Source organism: Salmo salar, chromosome 20, assembly GCF_965601325.2.
Source record: "Salmo salar chromosome 20, fSalSal1, whole genome shotgun sequence".
NCBI lineage: Eukaryota > Metazoa > Chordata > Actinopteri > Salmoniformes > Salmonidae > Salmo > Salmo salar.
Window position 1 is genome coordinate 59,235,780 of NC_138310.1, and position 17,077 is coordinate 59,252,856.

Sequence of the window (17,077 nt, forward strand, 5' to 3'; positions counted from 1 at the left end):
AACCCAGGATGGAGCTCGTGGTCCAGTCAATAACAGGATTGTGTTTCTGGAGCCAAGAAAATCCCAAAACCACAGGAACATGGGGGGGAAAATCGATGAGGAGGAACTGTATGGTCTCACTGTGGTTTCCTGATGCCCGTATATGAATGGGCACTATGCTATGGGTGACTCTTCCAATAGGGCGGCCGTCGAGTGCCCTTGCATCCATGGGGACAGAGACGTTGAGTGGGAATACCTCATTCAGAAACCATGGTAGCATCCATAAAACTTTCATCAGCCCCAGAGTCAATGAGCACCCAGAGAGACTAAGACTGGTCTCCCCACAGCAGAATCACAAAAAAAGGTGGGCAGGTGATGGAAATTAGGGGAGACCCAGTCTGGCTCACCAGAGTATGGTTTCTTAACAGGGCAAGTAGCTATATGAAACAAAAATAGAACTGTTTGGTCATAATGACCATCATTATGTTTGGAGGGGAAAGGGGACTCTTGCAAGGCGAGGAACACCATCCCAACTGTGAGAGATGGGTGTGGTACCATCATGTTGTGGGGTGCTTTGCTGCAGGAGGGACTCGTGCACTTCACAAAATAGATTTCATCATGAGGTAGGAAAATTATGTGGATATATTGAAGCAACATCTCAAGACATCAGTCAGGAAGTTAAAGCTTGGTCGCAAATGGGTCTTCCAAATGGACAATGACCCCAAACACACTTCCAAAGTTGTGGCAAAATGGTTTAAGGACAACAAAGTCAAGGTATTGGAGTGGCCATCACAAAGCCCTGACCTCAATCCTATAGAAAATTTGTGGGAAGAACTGAAAAAGCATGTGCGAGCAAGGAGGCCTACAAACCTGACTCAGTTACACCAGCTCTGTAAGGAGGAATGGGCCAAAATTCACCCAACTTATTGTGGGAAGATTGTGGAAGGCTATCTGAAACATTTGACCCAAGTTAAAAAAGTTAAAGGCAATGCAACCAAATACTAATTGAGTGTATGTAAACTTCTGACCCACTAGGAATGTGATGAAAGAAATAAAAGCTGAAATAAAACATTCTCTCTACTAATATTCTGACATTTCACATTCTTAAAATCAAGTTGTGATCCTAACTGACCTAAGACAGGGCATTTTAACTCGGATGAAACATCAGGAATTGTGAAAAACTGAGTTTAAATGTATTTGTCTAAGGTGTATGTAAACTTCCGACTTCAACTGTACTTTTTATTAATTTATTTTCTAATAATGTCCACCACTTTTCTAGCCTATTATGTAAAACTTTGGGGTCACTTAGAAATGTCCTCGTTTTTGAAAGAAAAGCATTTTTTTTTTGAAATAACATCAAATTGATCATAAAAACAGTGTAGACATTGTTAATGTTGTAAATGACTATTGTAGCTGGAAACGGTTTAATTTTTCATGTAATATCTACATAGCTGTACAGAGGTCCATTATTACTGGGACATGGTAAAGTCCATGGAGAATAAGAACACCTCCTCCCAGCTGCCAACTGCACTGAGAATAGGAAACTCTGTCACCGCTGATAAATCCACTATAATTGAGAATTTCAATAAGCATTTTTCTATGGCTGGCCATGATTTCCATCTGGCTACCCCTACCGTGGTCAACAACACTGCACCCCCCACAGCTACTCGCCCAAGCCTTCCCCATTTCTCCTTCTCCCAAATCCAGTCAGCTGATGTTCTGAAAGAGCTGCAAAATCTGGACCCCTACAAATCAGTCGGGCTAGACAATCTGGACCCTTTCTTTCTAAAATTATCTGCCGAAATTGTTGCAACTCCTATTACTAGCCTGTTCAACCTCTCTTTCGTGTCGTCTGAGATTCCCAAAGATTGGAAAGCAGCTGCTGTCATCCCCCTCTTCAAAGGAGGGGACACTCTTGAAGCAAACAGCAACAGTCCTATATCTATCCTACCCTGCCTTTCTAAGGTCTTCGAAAGCCAAGTCATCAAACAGATTACCGACCATTTCGAATCGCACCGCACCTTCTCCGCTATGCAATCTGGTTTCAGAGCTGGTCATGGGTGCACCTCACCCACGCTCAAGGTCGTAAACGATATCGTAACCGCCATCGATAAGAAACAATACTGTGCTGCTGTATTCATTGACCTGGCCAAGGCTTTCGACTCAATCACCACATCCTCATCGGCAGACTCAATAGCCTTGGTTTCTCAAATGATTGCCTTGCCTGGTTCACCAACTACTTCTCTGATAGAGTTCAACGTGTCAAATCGGATGGCCTGTTGTCCGGGCCTCTGGCAGTCTCTATGGGGGTGCCACAGGGTTCAATTCTTGGGCCAACTCTTTTCTCTGTATACATCAATGATGTTGCTCTTGCTGCTGGTGAGTCTCTGATCCACCTCTACGCAGACGACACCATTCTGTATACTTCTGGCCCTTCTTTGGACACTGTGTTAACTACCCTCCAGACGAGCTTCAATGCCATACAACTCTCCTTCCGTGGCCTCCAACTGCTCTTAAATACAAGTAAAACTAAATGCATGCTCTTCAACCGATCGCTGCCCGCATCTGCCTGCCCGTCCAGCATTACTACTCTGGACGGTTCTGACTTAAAATATGTGGACAACTACAAATACCTAGGTGTCTGGTTAGACTGTAAGCTCTCCTTCCAGACTCACATCAAACATCTCCAATCCAAAGTTAAATCTAGAATTGGCTTCCTATTTCGCAACAAAGCATCCTTCACTCATGCTGCCAAACATACCCTCGTAAAACTGACCATCCTACCGATCCTCGACTTCGGCGATGTCATTTACAAAATAGCCTCCAATACCCTGCTCAATAAACTGGATGCAGTCTATCACAGTGCCATCCGTTTTGTCACCAAAGCCCCATCTGCGACCTGTACGCTCTCGTTGGCTGGCCCTCGCTTCATACTCGTCGCCAAACCCACTGGCTCCAGGTCATCTACAAGACCCTGCTATGTAAAGTCCCCCCTTATCTCCGCTCACTGGTCACCATAGCAGCACCCCACCTGTAGCACGCGCTCCAGCAGGTATATCTCTCTGGTTACCCCCAAAGCCAATTCCTCCTTTGGCTGTCTCTCCTTCCAGTTCTCTGCTGCCAATGACTGGAACGAACTACAACAATCTCTGAAACTGGAAACACTTATCTCCCTCACTAGCTTTAAGCACCAGCTGTTAGAGCAGCTCACAGATCACTGCAACTGTACATAGCCCATCTATAATTTAGCCCAAACAACTACCTCTTCCCCTACTGTATTTATTTATTTAGCTCCTTTGCACCCCATTATTTCTATTTCTACTTTGCACTTTCTTCCACTACAAATCTACCATTCCAGTGTTTTACTTGCTATATTGTATTTACATTGCCACCATTTTTCTGCTGTATTATTGACTGTAAGTTTGTTTTACTCCATGTGTAACCCTGTGTTGTTGTATGTGTCTAACTGCTTTGCTTTATCTTGGCCACGTCGCAATTGTAAATGAGAACTTGTTCTCAACTTGCCTACCTGGTTAAATGAAGGTGAAATAAAAATAAAATAAATTAATTACTCCTGTGCTCCAATGGCATGTTGTGTTAGCTAATCCAAGTTTATCATTTTAAAAGGCTAATTAATCATTAGAAAACCCTTTTGCAATTATGTTAGCACAGCTGAAAACTGTTGTCCTGATTAAATAAGCAATAAAACTGGCCTTCTTTAGACCAGTTGAGTATCTGGAGCATCGGCATTTGTGGGTTCGATTACAGGCTCAAAATGGCCAGAAACAAAGAACTTTCTTCTGAAACTTGTGAGTCTATTTTTGTTCTGAGAAATGAAGGCTATTCCGTATGAGAAATTTCCAAGAAACTGAAGATCTCGTACAACGCTGTGTACTACTCCCTTCACAGAACAGTGCAAACTGGCTCTTACCAGAATAGAAAGAGGAGTGGGAGGCCCCGGTGCACAACTGAGCAAGAGGACAAGTACAATAAAGTGTCTAGTTTGAGAAACAGACGCTTCAAAAGTCCTCAACTGGCAGCTTCATTAAATAGTACCCGCTAAACACCAGTCTCAACGTCAACAGTGAAGCGGCGACTCCAGGATGCTGGCCTTCTAGGCAGAGTTCCTCTTTCCAGTGTCTGTGTTCTTTTTCCCATCTTAATCTTTTATTTTTATTGGCCAGTCTGAGATATGGCTTTTTCTTTGCAACTCTTCCTTGAAGGCCAGCATCCCGGAGTATGCTTTTCTTTAAAAAACAAGGACATTTCTAAGTGACCCCAAACTTTTTACGGTACCTTTGGTCCAACCGACCTCACATCTGCAGACCACGTGTATGACATTGTGTGGAAGAGCGGTTTGCTGATGTCAACGTTGTGAACACGGTGGTGGTGGTGGGGTTATGGTATGGGCAGTCATAAGCTGTGGACAACGAACACATTTGCATTTTATTGATGGCAATTTGAATGCACAGAGATGCTGTAACGAGAGCCTGAGATCCATTGTCGTGCCATTCATCTGCCGCCATCACCTCATGTTTGAGCATAATAATGCACAGCCCCATGTTTCAAGGATCTGTACACCGTTTCTGGAAGCTGAAAATGTCCAAGTTCTCCCATGGTCTGCATACTCTACAGGCATGTTCGGGATAATCTGGATCGACGGGTACGACAGTGTGTTCCACTTCGTGCCAATATCCTGCAACAGTCATTGAAGAAGAGTGGGAAAATATTCCACATTCCACAATCAACATCCTGATCAACTATATGCGAAGGAGATGTGTCGCGCTGGTATGAGGCAAATAGAAGTCACACCAAATACTGACTGGTTTTCTTTTCCACACCCCTACCTTTTTTAAAGGTACTGTATCTTTGACCAACAGATGCATATCTGTATTCCCAGTCATGTGAAATCCATAGATTAGGCCCTAATTCATTTATTTCAATTGACTGATTTCCTTATATTAACTATAACTAGGTAAAATCTTTTAAATTGATGCATGTTACGTTTACATTTTGTTATTGTAGTTGGTCAGGACGTGGCAGGGGTGTGTTTGTTTTGTGTTGTCGGGGTTTTTGGGTAGTGTTCTGTGTTTTGTATTTCTATGTTCTATTTTCTAGTTATTATATTTCTATGTTTAGTTTATTGCTTTGACTTTCAATTGGAGGCAGCTATTCCTCGTTGCCTCTAATTGAAGGTCCTATTTAGTAGGGTTGTTTTTCTATGGGTTTTGTGGGTAGTTGTTTCTTGTTTAGCTGTGTGCCTGACAGGACTGTTTTCGTCGTTCTTTTTGTTCAGTGTTCATTTATTGAATAAAGAAGAAAATGAGCATTCACGTACCCGCTGCATTTTGGTCCAATCCTTACGACAATCGTGACAAGTATACAGTGGGGGGAAAAAGTATTTGATCCCCTGCTGATTTTGTGCATTTGCCCACCGACAAAGAAAGGATCAGTCTATAATTTTAATGGTAGATTTATTTGAACATGAGAGACAGAATAACAACAAAAATATAAAAAAAAACGCATGACAAAATGTTATAAATTGATTTGCATTTTAATGAGGGAAATAAGTATTTGACCCCCTCTCAATCAGAAAGATTTCTGGCTCCCAAGTGTCTTTTATACAGGTAACGAGCTGAGATTAGGAGCACCCTCTTAAAGGGGGTGCTCCTAACCGCAGCTTGGTAACTGTAAAAAAGACACCTGTCCACAGAAGCAATCAATCAATCAGATTCTAACCTCTCCACCATGGCCAAGACCAAAGAGCTCTCCAAGGATGTCAGGGACAAGATTTGGGCTACAAGACCATAGCCAAGCAGCTTGGTGAGAAGGTGACAACATTTGGTGCGATTATTCGCAAATGGAAGAAACACAAAAGAAGTGTCAATCTCCCTTGGCCTGGGGCTCCATGTAAGATCTCACCTCGGGGAGTTGCAATGATCATGAGAACGGTGAGGAATCAGCCCAGAACTACACGGGAGGATCTTGTCAATGATCTCAAGGCAGCTGGGACCATAGTCACCAAGAAAACAATTGGTAACACACTACGCCGTGAAGGACTGAAATCCTGCAGCGCCCGCAAGGTCCCCCTGCTCAAGGATACATATACATGCCCGTCTGAAGTTTGCCAATGAACATCTGAATGACTCAGAGGACAACTGGTGAAAGTGTTGTGGTCAGATGAGACTAAAATGGAGCTCTTTGACATCAACTCAACTCGCCGTGTTTGGAGGAGGAGGAATGCTGCCTATGACCCCAAGAACACCATCTCCACCGTCAAACATGGAGGTGGAAACATCATGCTTTGGGGGTGTTTTTCTGCTAAGGGGACAGGACAACTTCACCGCATAAATGGGACGATGGACGCGGCCATGTACCGTCAAATCTTGGGTGAGAAACTCCTTCCCGCAGCCAGGGCATTGAAAATGGGTCGTGGATGGGTATTCCAGCATGACAATGACCCAAAACACACGGCCAAGGCAACAAAGGAGTGGCTCAAGAAGAAGCACATTAAGGTCCTGGAGTGGCCTAGCCAGTCTCCAGACCTTCATCCCATAGAAAATCTGTGGAGGGAGCTGAAGGTTCGAGTTGCCAAACGTCAGCCTCGAAACCTTAATGACTTGGAGAAGATCTGCAAAGAGGAGTGGGACAAAATCCCTCCTGAGATGTGTGCAAACCTGGTGGCCAACTACAAGACATGTCTGACCTCTGTGATTGCCAACAAGGGTTTTGCCACCAAGTACTAAGTCATGTTTTGCAGAGGGGTCAAATACTTATTTCCCTCATTAAAATGTAAATAATTTTATAACATTTTTGACATGCGTTTTTCTGGATTTTTTGGTTGTTATTCTGTCTCTCACTGTTCAAATAAACCTACTATTAAAATTATAAACTGATCATTTCTTTGTAAGTGGGCAAACGTACAAAATCAGCAGGGGATCAAATACTTTTCCCCCCCACTGTACCTTATCATAACGTTATACTGCGACCAAATCGGTATCTGTACTGTCATGTTTTAATGTTCCTACAATGTTCTCAGAACATCAGTGGGATAACGTCTCGCTGAAACCCTTAAACCGCATTTCCCAAACGTTGACCTGGTGACCCCAATGGGTGCATGTTTTGTTTCTTTCATTTTACATTTTACATTTTAGCCATTTAGCAGACGCTCTTATCCAGAGCGACTTACAAATCTTTCCCTAGCACTACACAGCTGATTCAAATAATCAACTAATCATCAAGCTTTGATTATTTGAATCAGCTATGTAGTGCTTGGGCAGAAAAATGCTTGTGCACCCCCTGGGGTCCGCAGGACAGAGTTTGGTAAACGCTGCCTGAAATAGACCTAATGGGGACATTGCCTAATGTCCTTAGTACATCCCGTTTGCTGGGTTAATGCATAAATAGAGTAAATATAATCCAATTAGTTGCTTGTCATAAACTCAATATAGATCCATCTCTATGGAGTGGTTACATGTCGACACTGAAACTACAATCCCATGTGATCATACACTACGATATATTTAGAGGCTACCAGGACAAGTTATTGAAGCAGTATCCCTCTCTCAAGCAAGAAGACATTTCATGGACACAAGTTTCTCAGCCTAAACAGAATCAAATGATTCACACTTGAATTCATTCACCTCCATACATGCTGAAGCCTTGTAAGGACTAAGAATTTTTGCACTGACCAGAGGAAGAAAATTAACAAAAAGCTATGGAGAACTCAACCCAAGTCAAGTTATTTTATCTCTTTGGCTTACAAGAGACATTTATCAACAAATCGGTCTATTTTACCTTGTCTCTTATCACATACCTTCTCATCATCACTGTGAATCTGACTCTGATCATAACAATCATTCAGGAGAAAGGTCTCCATGAGCCCATGTATATCTTTCTGTGTAGTCTATGTGTCAATGGATTGTATGGAACCGCTGGTTTCTACCCCAAGTTGTTACTGGACCTTCAGTCAGATGTTCAGGTGATATCTTATGATGGATGTTTCACTCAAGCCTATGTAATATACACATCTGTCATGTGTGAAGTTTCTACTCTAACAGTGATGTCTTACGACAGGTATGTGGCCATATGCAGACCACTACTATACCATACCATTGTGACATCTTTAACTGTTAGAAAGTTACTCTTATTTTCTTGGTGTTATCCTTTATTTATAGGACTGATTGCAGTTAGTTTAACCGCCAGACTTTCTTTGTGTGGATCTCGTATTGATAAACTCTTCTGTGACATTCCGTCTATAGTGAAACATGCATGTTTACCCATTACCATCAATCAGATTTTGAACAAATTTGTAATAATGGTTAATGTTTTACAGATACTATTCATTGTATTTTCTTACAGTCAGATTGTAAGGACTTGTGTAAAGTCAGCTAAGGGAAGGATTAAGTTCACACAGACTTGTATGCCACATTTAATAACAATGGTTATTTTCATCACAGTGACCCTGTTTGACACGTTGCAAGGGTGGAATAGTAATGTAAATATTACGCTCAATATGCGTAATGCAATGGCTGAACAATTCCTTGTTATACCACCTGTCTTTAACCCTGTCATATATGGACTTAACCTCCAGCAGATTCGAAGGGCAGTTTTTAGAAAGTGTAATGCACATAAATAATTGAAATGAGACGTTAGTTACATGATCTTACACGACAGGGAGACTTCCTGATGTCAGAAGTCAACAAAAATAAAGGTAAAATCTGCCAAAACTATTGGAGGGTTAAATGGTGCCTCATTTCTTGATACCTATATCAAGGGGCGCAACTTTGGTTTTAGAAGTGTGGTGGGGACATAATCTGGCAGGGATTTCTGGGGGTTCTCCCTACATTTTTTTGGGCATCTATTGCTACTTTCCTGCATTTCTATTGGTCGACCAAACATAGTCTTTTCCTTCGACCAATTGATTTGTCCATTTTTAAACATGTATATTTCCATATATAGACACACCCTATGTGCCAATTTATATACGATTTCTACCAATTTGCGCGTCAGTTATGATAGTCATATGCACATTTTTGTGGAAGAGTTTAATTTAATTTATAATTGTCTTTGTATCTCAAAATCATTGTTGGTGGTTGATCTACATTCTACAATCTTAATATAAATGTAAATGATCAAATGTAAAGGCAACTTTACAACTTTTAACAGACACATCTCAACATCAACTGTTCAGAGGAGACGTCATGAATCAGGCCTTCATGGTCAAATTGCTGCAAAGAAACCATTACTTATGGACACCAATAATAAAAAGAGACTTGCTTGGGCCAAGAAACACCAGAAATGGACATTAGACCAGTGGAAATATGTCCTTTGGTCTGATGAGTCCAAATTTGAGATTTTTGGTTCCAACCGCCGTGTTTTTGTGAGACGCAGAATTGGTGATCGGATGATCTCCGCATGTGTGGTTCCCACCGTAAATCATGGAGGAGGAGGTGTGAGTGTGCGGGGGTGCTTTGCTGGTGACACTGTTGTGATTTATTTAGAATTCAAGGCACACTTAACCAGCATGGCTATCACAGCATTCTGCAGCGTTACGCCATCCCATCTGGTTTGCGCTTAGTGGGGTGGCAGGTAGCCTAGCGGTTTGAAGGTAAAAATCTGTCATTCTGCCCCTGAGCAAGGCAGTTAACCCACTGTAGCCCGGGCACCGAAGACGTGTATGTCGATTTAAGACAGCCCCCCGCACCTCTTTGATTCAGAAGCATTGGGTTAAATGCAGAAGACACATTTCAGTTGAAAACATTCAGATGAACAACTGACTAGATATCCCCCTTTTCCTATCATTTGTTTTTCAACAGCACAATGACTCAACACACCTCCAGTCTGTGTAAGAGCTACTTGACCAAGAAGAAAAGTGATGGAGTGCTGCATCAGATGACCTGGCCTCCACAATCACCCGACCTCAACCCAGTTGAGATGGTTTGGGATGAGTTTGACCGCAGATTGAAGGAAAAGCAGCCAACATGTGCTCAGCATATGGGAACTCCTTCAAGACTGTTGGAAAATCATTCCAGGTGTAGCTGGTTGAGAGAATGCCAACCGTGTGTAAAACTGTCATCAAGGCAAAGGGTGGCTACTTAAAAGAATCAAAAATATATTTTGATTTCTTTAACACGTTTTTGGTTACTACATGATTCTACAGTTGTTATTTCATTGTTTTGATGTCTTCACTATTATTCTTCAATGTAAAAAATAGTAAGAATAAAGATAAACCCTTGAATGAGTAGGTGTCCAAACTTTTGACTAGTACTGTAGATATTTTTACATTTTCACAAATCTTAATTCAACTCAAAGTTAGGGAGCAACCCTCAAAAATATCAGAAGTCAACAAAATAAAGGTAAAATCTGCTAAACTGTTGCAGTGTTAAATGGCTCCCTATTTCTTGATACCTTTAGTAAGAGGCGCAACTTTGGTTTTAGAAGTGTAGGGGGGGTGGGACATAGCCTGGCAGGGGGACTGGGGGCCCTCCCTAAATTTCTGGGGCATCTAATGCTAATTTCCTGCATTTCTACTAGTGCAGTACACAACAACAAAAATCTTGGTCGACGAATCGTAGTCTTTTCTTTCGACCAATCAATCTGTCTACATTTTAAAACATGTATTTTTCCATATATAGACACATCTTACCATTTCCACCAACCTGCGAGAGAGTTATGCTTTTCATAGGCATATATTCGTGGAACAGTTTCATTTAATTTATAATAGTCTTTGTATCTCAAAAACATTGTCTGTGGTTAATCTACATTCTAAAATATTAATCTAAATGAAAATGATACAAATCTAAAAGAAAATGATACAAATCTAAAAGAAAATGATACAAATCTAAAAGTAACCTTTATTGCCACTGCCAACTATGTAAAAAAAAAGCCTACATAAAGCCAACACATAAAAATATTGCAGCCTGCAGTCAGAAAAATATCCTCATAAATATAAATATCCTATAAATCCCATTGGCTACGCATGGCCTGTCTGCAACGAATTCTAAACATTGTATCAACTATCAACTGGGTCAGGTACTTTATGACGTTTCCACTGGATCAGAGCATTACATTTTTCCCTTTCATGCCGAGTGGTTATCAAAAGGGAGAGAGATGGAAATATTGTTCAAATACTTTCAGGAACTGTTGTCATTCTCAATTAATGTAACGACCGTCGTTGGTGGAAAGAGGAGACAAAGGTCCAGCGGAGCATGTGTTCATCATGAGACTTTTAATAGACCGAATTGAACACTAATACCAAAACACGAAAAGAAACGACAGCCAACAGTTCTGTCAGGAACTACACTAAACAGAAAACAATCCCCCACAAAACCCAAAGGAAAAACAGGCTCCTTATGTGTGACTCCCAATCAGCAACAATGAACTTCAGCTGTGCCTGATTTGGAGCCACACATGGCCCAAAACAAAGAAATACAAAAACATAGAAAAATGAACATAGAACGCCCACCCAATGTAACACCCTGGCCTAACCAAAATAAAGAACAAAAAACCCCTCTCTATGGCCAGGGCGTTACAGTATCCCCCCCCCCCCCCCCAAGGTGCGGACTCCGGCCGCAAAACCTGACACTGAATGGGAGGGTCCGGGTGGGCCTTCTTACGGAGGCGGCTCAGGTGCGGGACGTGGCCTCTGCTCCACCCTCGGCGTCGCCCTCTTAGGTGGCGCACCTGGCCGCGCCGAAGGTCTGGTGGGCGACCCTGACTGCGCCCGGCTGGCGGGCGGCGATGGCTGCGCCCGGCTGGCGGGCGACCCTGGTTGCGCCCGGCTGGCGGGCGTCCCTGGCTGCGCCCGGCTGGCGGGCGTCCCTGGCTGCGCCCGGCTGGCAGGCGTCCCTGGCGGCTCCGACGGCACTGACCCAGGATTCACCAGGCTGAGGAGACATGTAAGAGGCCTGGCCCTAGGCGCAGGCACAGGACTCACCGGGCGGCTCTGACTGCTCCGGACAGGCGGGCGGCTCTGGACAGGCGGGCGGCTCTGGCGGCTTCGGACAGGCGGGCGGCTCTGGCGGCTCCGGACAGGCGGGCGGCTCTGGCGGCTCCGGACAGGCGGGCGGCTCTGGCGGCTCCGGACAGGCGGGCGGCTCTGGAGGCTCCGGACAGGCGGGCGGCTCTGGAGGCTCCGGACAGGCGGGCGGCTCTGGAGGCTCCGGACAGGCGGGCGGCTCTGGAGGCTCCTGACAGGCGGGCGGCTCTGGCGGCTCCTGACTGGCGGGCGGCTCTGGCGGCTCCTGACTGGCGGGCGGCTCTGGCGGCTCCTGACTGGCGGGCGGCTCTGGCGGCTCCTGACTGGCGGGCGGCTCTGGCGGCTCCTGACTGGCGGGCGGCTCTGGCGGCTCCTGACTGGCGGGCGGCTCTGGCGGCTCCGGACTGGCGGGCGGCTCTGGACTGGCGAGACCAACTGGAGGCCTAGTCCTAGGAGGCGGCACAGGACGGACCAGGATGGGGAGACCCACTGGAGGCCTGGTCCGAGGAGGAGGCACAGGCTTAACCAGGATGGGGAGACCCACTGGAGGCCTAGTCCTGGGAGGTGGCACAGGACGGACCAGGCTGGAGAGATCCACTGGAGGCCTGGTCCGAGGAGAAGGCACAGGATAAATCGGGCTGTGTAGGAGAACTGGAGTTCTAGACTTTACGCTCTTTACCCATACTCCAGGCTGAATGCCCACTTTGGCCCGGCACGGGCGGAGCAGGCATTGGGCGAACTGGACCCTCCCAGCGCCCTGGAGACACAGTGCGCAGAGCCGATGCAGGATACCCTGGCCCGAAAAGGCACACTGGAGACCAGACGCGCTGAGCTGGCACAACCGGTCCTGGCTCGATGCCTGCCCTCACATGGCACTTGCGGGGGGCTGGTATGTAGCGCACTGGGCTTTGAACGCATACTGGGGACACCGTGCGCTCCACAGCATAACACGGTGCCTTACCAGTACCACGCTGCTTCCGGTAAGCACGGGGAGTTGGCTCAGGTCTACCGCCTGACTCCGCCAATCTCCCCGTGTGCCCCCCCCCAAAAAATTATTGGGGCTGCCTCCCGTGTCCGTCGCTCTCCCTCGGCAGGTTGTTGCAGTGGTCAAATAATTGATCCCATGTCCAGTCAATCCTGGACTCCAACACCTCCAGCGACCAGGATGCCATGACTTTCCGAGCGCGCTGCTTCCTATAGTCCTCCTTGTGCTGCTCCCTCCTCCGCTGCTTGGTCCGTTTCTGGTGGGGGATTCTGTAATGACCGTCGTTGGTGGAAAGAGGAGATCAAGGTGCAGCGGAGGATGTGTTCATCATGAGACTTTTAATAGACCGAATTGAACACTAATACCAAAACACGAAAAGAAACGACAGCCAACAGTTCTGTCAGGAACTACACTAAACAGAAAACAATCCCCCACAAAACCCAAAGGAAAAACAGGCTCCTTATGTGTGACTCCCAATCAGCAACAATTAACTTCAGCTGTGCCTGATTGGGAGCCACACACGGCCCTAAACAAAGAAATACAAAAACATAGAAAAATGAACATAGAACGCCCATCCAATGTAACACCCTGGCCTAACCAAAATAAAGAGCAAAAAACCCCTCTCTATGGCCAGGGCGTTACAATTAATTCTAAAAACAGACTTTGTTTACTTTCTGTTTGAGATGAAGAAAAAATACTTTGATTAGCTCTGCAGCTCATTAGTGGTGGTGAGTTATGACATTCAGAAATACTATTAGACATCCCTAAATGGGCACATGTATAGGCCTAGATTTGCACGCAGGCCAGGTAGACTAGTCCTACTTCTATATGGGTAATCAGGTGTCATGACTTGCCCTTTTGAGTAAGGATCAAAGATGCCAGATCCCACCTCTCTCTCTCTCTCTCTCTCTCCCACCACAGTTTTATGATTGTCGGAAATACCTGCAGGAAAACTCTCTCCCACTCTTTCAGAAATGGAAGTTAAATCACTTTGTTACCACAGAGAGAAGTTGCAGTACAATAACATCAAAAGGTTGAATAATGAAACAAGATTTCTGTAATCCAAACAGTTGGAAGGGTCCGATTTAAACTGGTTACTACTCTTGCCCAGAAACGAGAATATGCAAATAATTAGTAGATTTGGATAGAAAACACTCTAAAGTTTCTAAAACTGTTTGAATGGTGTCTGTGAGGATAACAGAACTCATATGGCAGGCCAAAACCTGAGAAGATTCCATACAGAAGTGCCCTATCTGACAATTTGTTGTTCTTCAGTTGCATCTCTATCGAAAATACAGCATCTCTGGTGTAAAATAGTCATATGTTTGAGAAATTGCAGTTATAGCATTTTTGAGGTATTTGTATTTCGTGCCACGCGATTCCACTGGCTGTTGGAATCGCGTGGCACGAAAGCGTCCCACCTCGCCCAGGGAGGTTAAAATAGTGTATAATGCTTGTATGTTTGAGAAATTTGAATTATGAGATAACGTCCCACATATCCCAGGGAGGTTAACCTCTCTGGGCCAGTGGGACGGTTTGACGTTTGCGTCCCACCCTAGTCAACAGCCAGTGGAATCGCGTGGCGCGAAATACAAATACCTCAAAAATGCTATAACTTAAATTTCTCAAACGTATGACTATTTTAAACCATTTTAAAGACAAGACACTCGTTAATCTAACCACGTTGTCCGATTTCAAAAAGGCTTTACAGCGAAAGCAAAACATTAGATTATGTCAGGAGAGTACCCTGCCAAAAATAATCACACAGCCATTTTCAAAGCATATGTCACAAAAACCAAAACCACAGCTAAATGCAGCACTAACCTTTGATGATCTTCATCAGATGACACTCCTAGGACATTATGTTATCCTCTTACATCTAGATGTTCCGCTAGCGGAACGCCTCGCCAATATCCAATGATAGAGCTTGGCGCAAATTACAAACTCCTCAAAAATCCCAAAACGTCCATTTTTCAAACATGACTATTTTACACCATTTTAAAGACAAGACTCTCCTTTATCTAACCACATTGTACGATTTCAAAAAGGCTTTACAACGAAAGCAAAACATTAGATTATGTCAGGAGAGTACCCAGCCAGAAATAATCAAACACCCATTTTTCAAGCTAGCATATAATGTCACAAAAACCAAAACCACAGCTAAATGCAGCACTAACCTTTGATGATCTTCATCAGATGACACTCCTAGGACATTATGTTATACAATACATGCATGTTTTGTTCAATCAAGTTCATATTTATATCAAAAACCACCTTTTTACATTAGCATGTGACGTTCAGAACTACCATACCCACCGAAAACTTCCGGTGAATTTACTAAATTACTCACGATAAATGTTCACAAAAAACATAACGATTATTTTAATAATTATAGATACAGAACTCCTCTATGCACTCGATATGTCCGATTTTAAAATAGCTTTTCGGTGAAAGCACATTTTGCAATATTCTGAGTAGATAGCCCGGCCATCATGGCTAGCTATTTTGACACCCACCAAGTTTGGCACTCACCAAACTCAGATTTACTATAAGAAAAATGTTATTACCTTTGTTGTTCTTCGTCAGAATGCACTCCCAGGACTTCTACTTCAACACCCAATGTTGTTTTAGTTCCAAATAATCCATAGTTATATCCAAATAGCTGCGTTTTGTTCTTGCATTCAAGACACTATCCGAAGGGTGACGCGCCGGCGCGTATCGTGACAAAAAAAATTCAAAATATTCCATTATCGTACTTCGAAGCATTTCAAATGCTGTTTAAAATGAATTTTTATGCTATTTTTGTCTTAAAATGGCGATAATATTTCAACCTGACAGCGTTGCATTCATTCAAAGACTGAAAGAAAAAAATGGAGAAGTCTCGTGAATGCGCATCTCAGTCTCACTGTCCCCAGGCAGGCCACTTACAAACTCTGCTGCTGTACTTTGCCCAGAGACAGGAGACACGTCATTCCGCTTTCTGAACACTTTAGAGAGCCAATGGAAGCCTTAGAAAGTGTCACGTAACAGCACAGATGCTGTATTTTCGATAGAGATGCAACAGAAGGACAACAAATTGTCAGACAGGGCACTTCCTGCATGGAATCTTCTCAGGTTTTGGCCTGCCATAGGAGTTCTGTTATACTCACAGACACCATTCAAACAGTTTTAGAAACTTTAGGGTGTTTTCTATCCAAAGCCAATAATTATATGCATATTCTAGTTACTGGGCAGGAGTAGTAACCAGATTAAATCGGGTACGTTTTTTATCCAGCCGTGCAAATACTGCCCCCTATCCCCAACAGGTTAATCTAACCACACTGTCCGATTTCAAAAAGGCTTTACAACGAAAGCAAATCATTAGATTATGTCAGCAGAGTACCAAGCCAGAAATAATCAGACACCCATTTTTCAAGCTAGCATATAATGTCACAAAAACCCAGAAGACAGCTAAATGCAGCACTAACCTTTGATGATCTTCATCAGATGACAACCCTAGGACATTATGTTATACAATACATGCATGTTTTGTTCAATCAAGTTCATATTTATATCAAAAACCAGCTTTTTACATTAGCATGTGACGTTCAGAACTAGCATACCCCCCGCAAACTTCCGGCGAATTCACTAACAATTTACTAAATTACTCACGATAAACGTTCACAAAAAGCATAACAATTATTTTAAGAATTATAGATACAGAACTCCTCTATGCACTCGATATGTCCGATTTTAAAATAGAATATTGCAAAATGTGCTTTCACCAAAAAGCTAAGTACATAGCCCAGCCATCACGGGCTAGCTATTTAGACACCCGGCAAGTTTAGCACTCACCAATATCAGATTTACTATTACAAAAGTTTGATTACCTTTTGTTGTCTTCGTCAGAATGCACTCCCAGGACTTCTACTTCAATAACAAATGTTGGTTTGGTCCAAAATAATCCATCGTTATATCCGAATAGCGGCGTTTTGTTCGTGCGTTCCAGACACTATCCGAATGGTAAATAAGGGAAGTGCGCATGGCGCAATTCATGACAAAAAAAATCTAAATATTCCATTACCGTACTTCGAAGCATGTCAACCGCTGTTTAAAATCCATTTTTATGCCATTTTTCTCGTAAAAAAGCGATA

General features: G+C 43.7%; 1 protein-coding gene across 1 annotated transcript; it reads left to right on the plus strand.

The window, feature by feature from the left end:
* Positions 1-7,696: 7,696 nt before the first annotated feature.
* LOC106580981 (olfactory receptor 1D2) lies at positions 7,697-8,617 on the plus strand. Its single transcript, XM_014162596.3, has one exon. The coding sequence runs from the start codon at positions 7,697-7,699 to the stop codon at positions 8,615-8,617; it is 921 nt and encodes a 306-aa protein (XP_014018071.3).
* The last annotated feature ends 8,460 nt before the right edge of the window (positions 8,618-17,077 follow it).

Excerpts from the sequence above, each read along its gene's own strand:
- LOC106580981 (XM_014162596.3), top strand. The coding sequence starts at position 7,697 with ATGGAGAACTCAACCCAAGTCAAGTTATTTTATCTCTTTGGCTTACAA.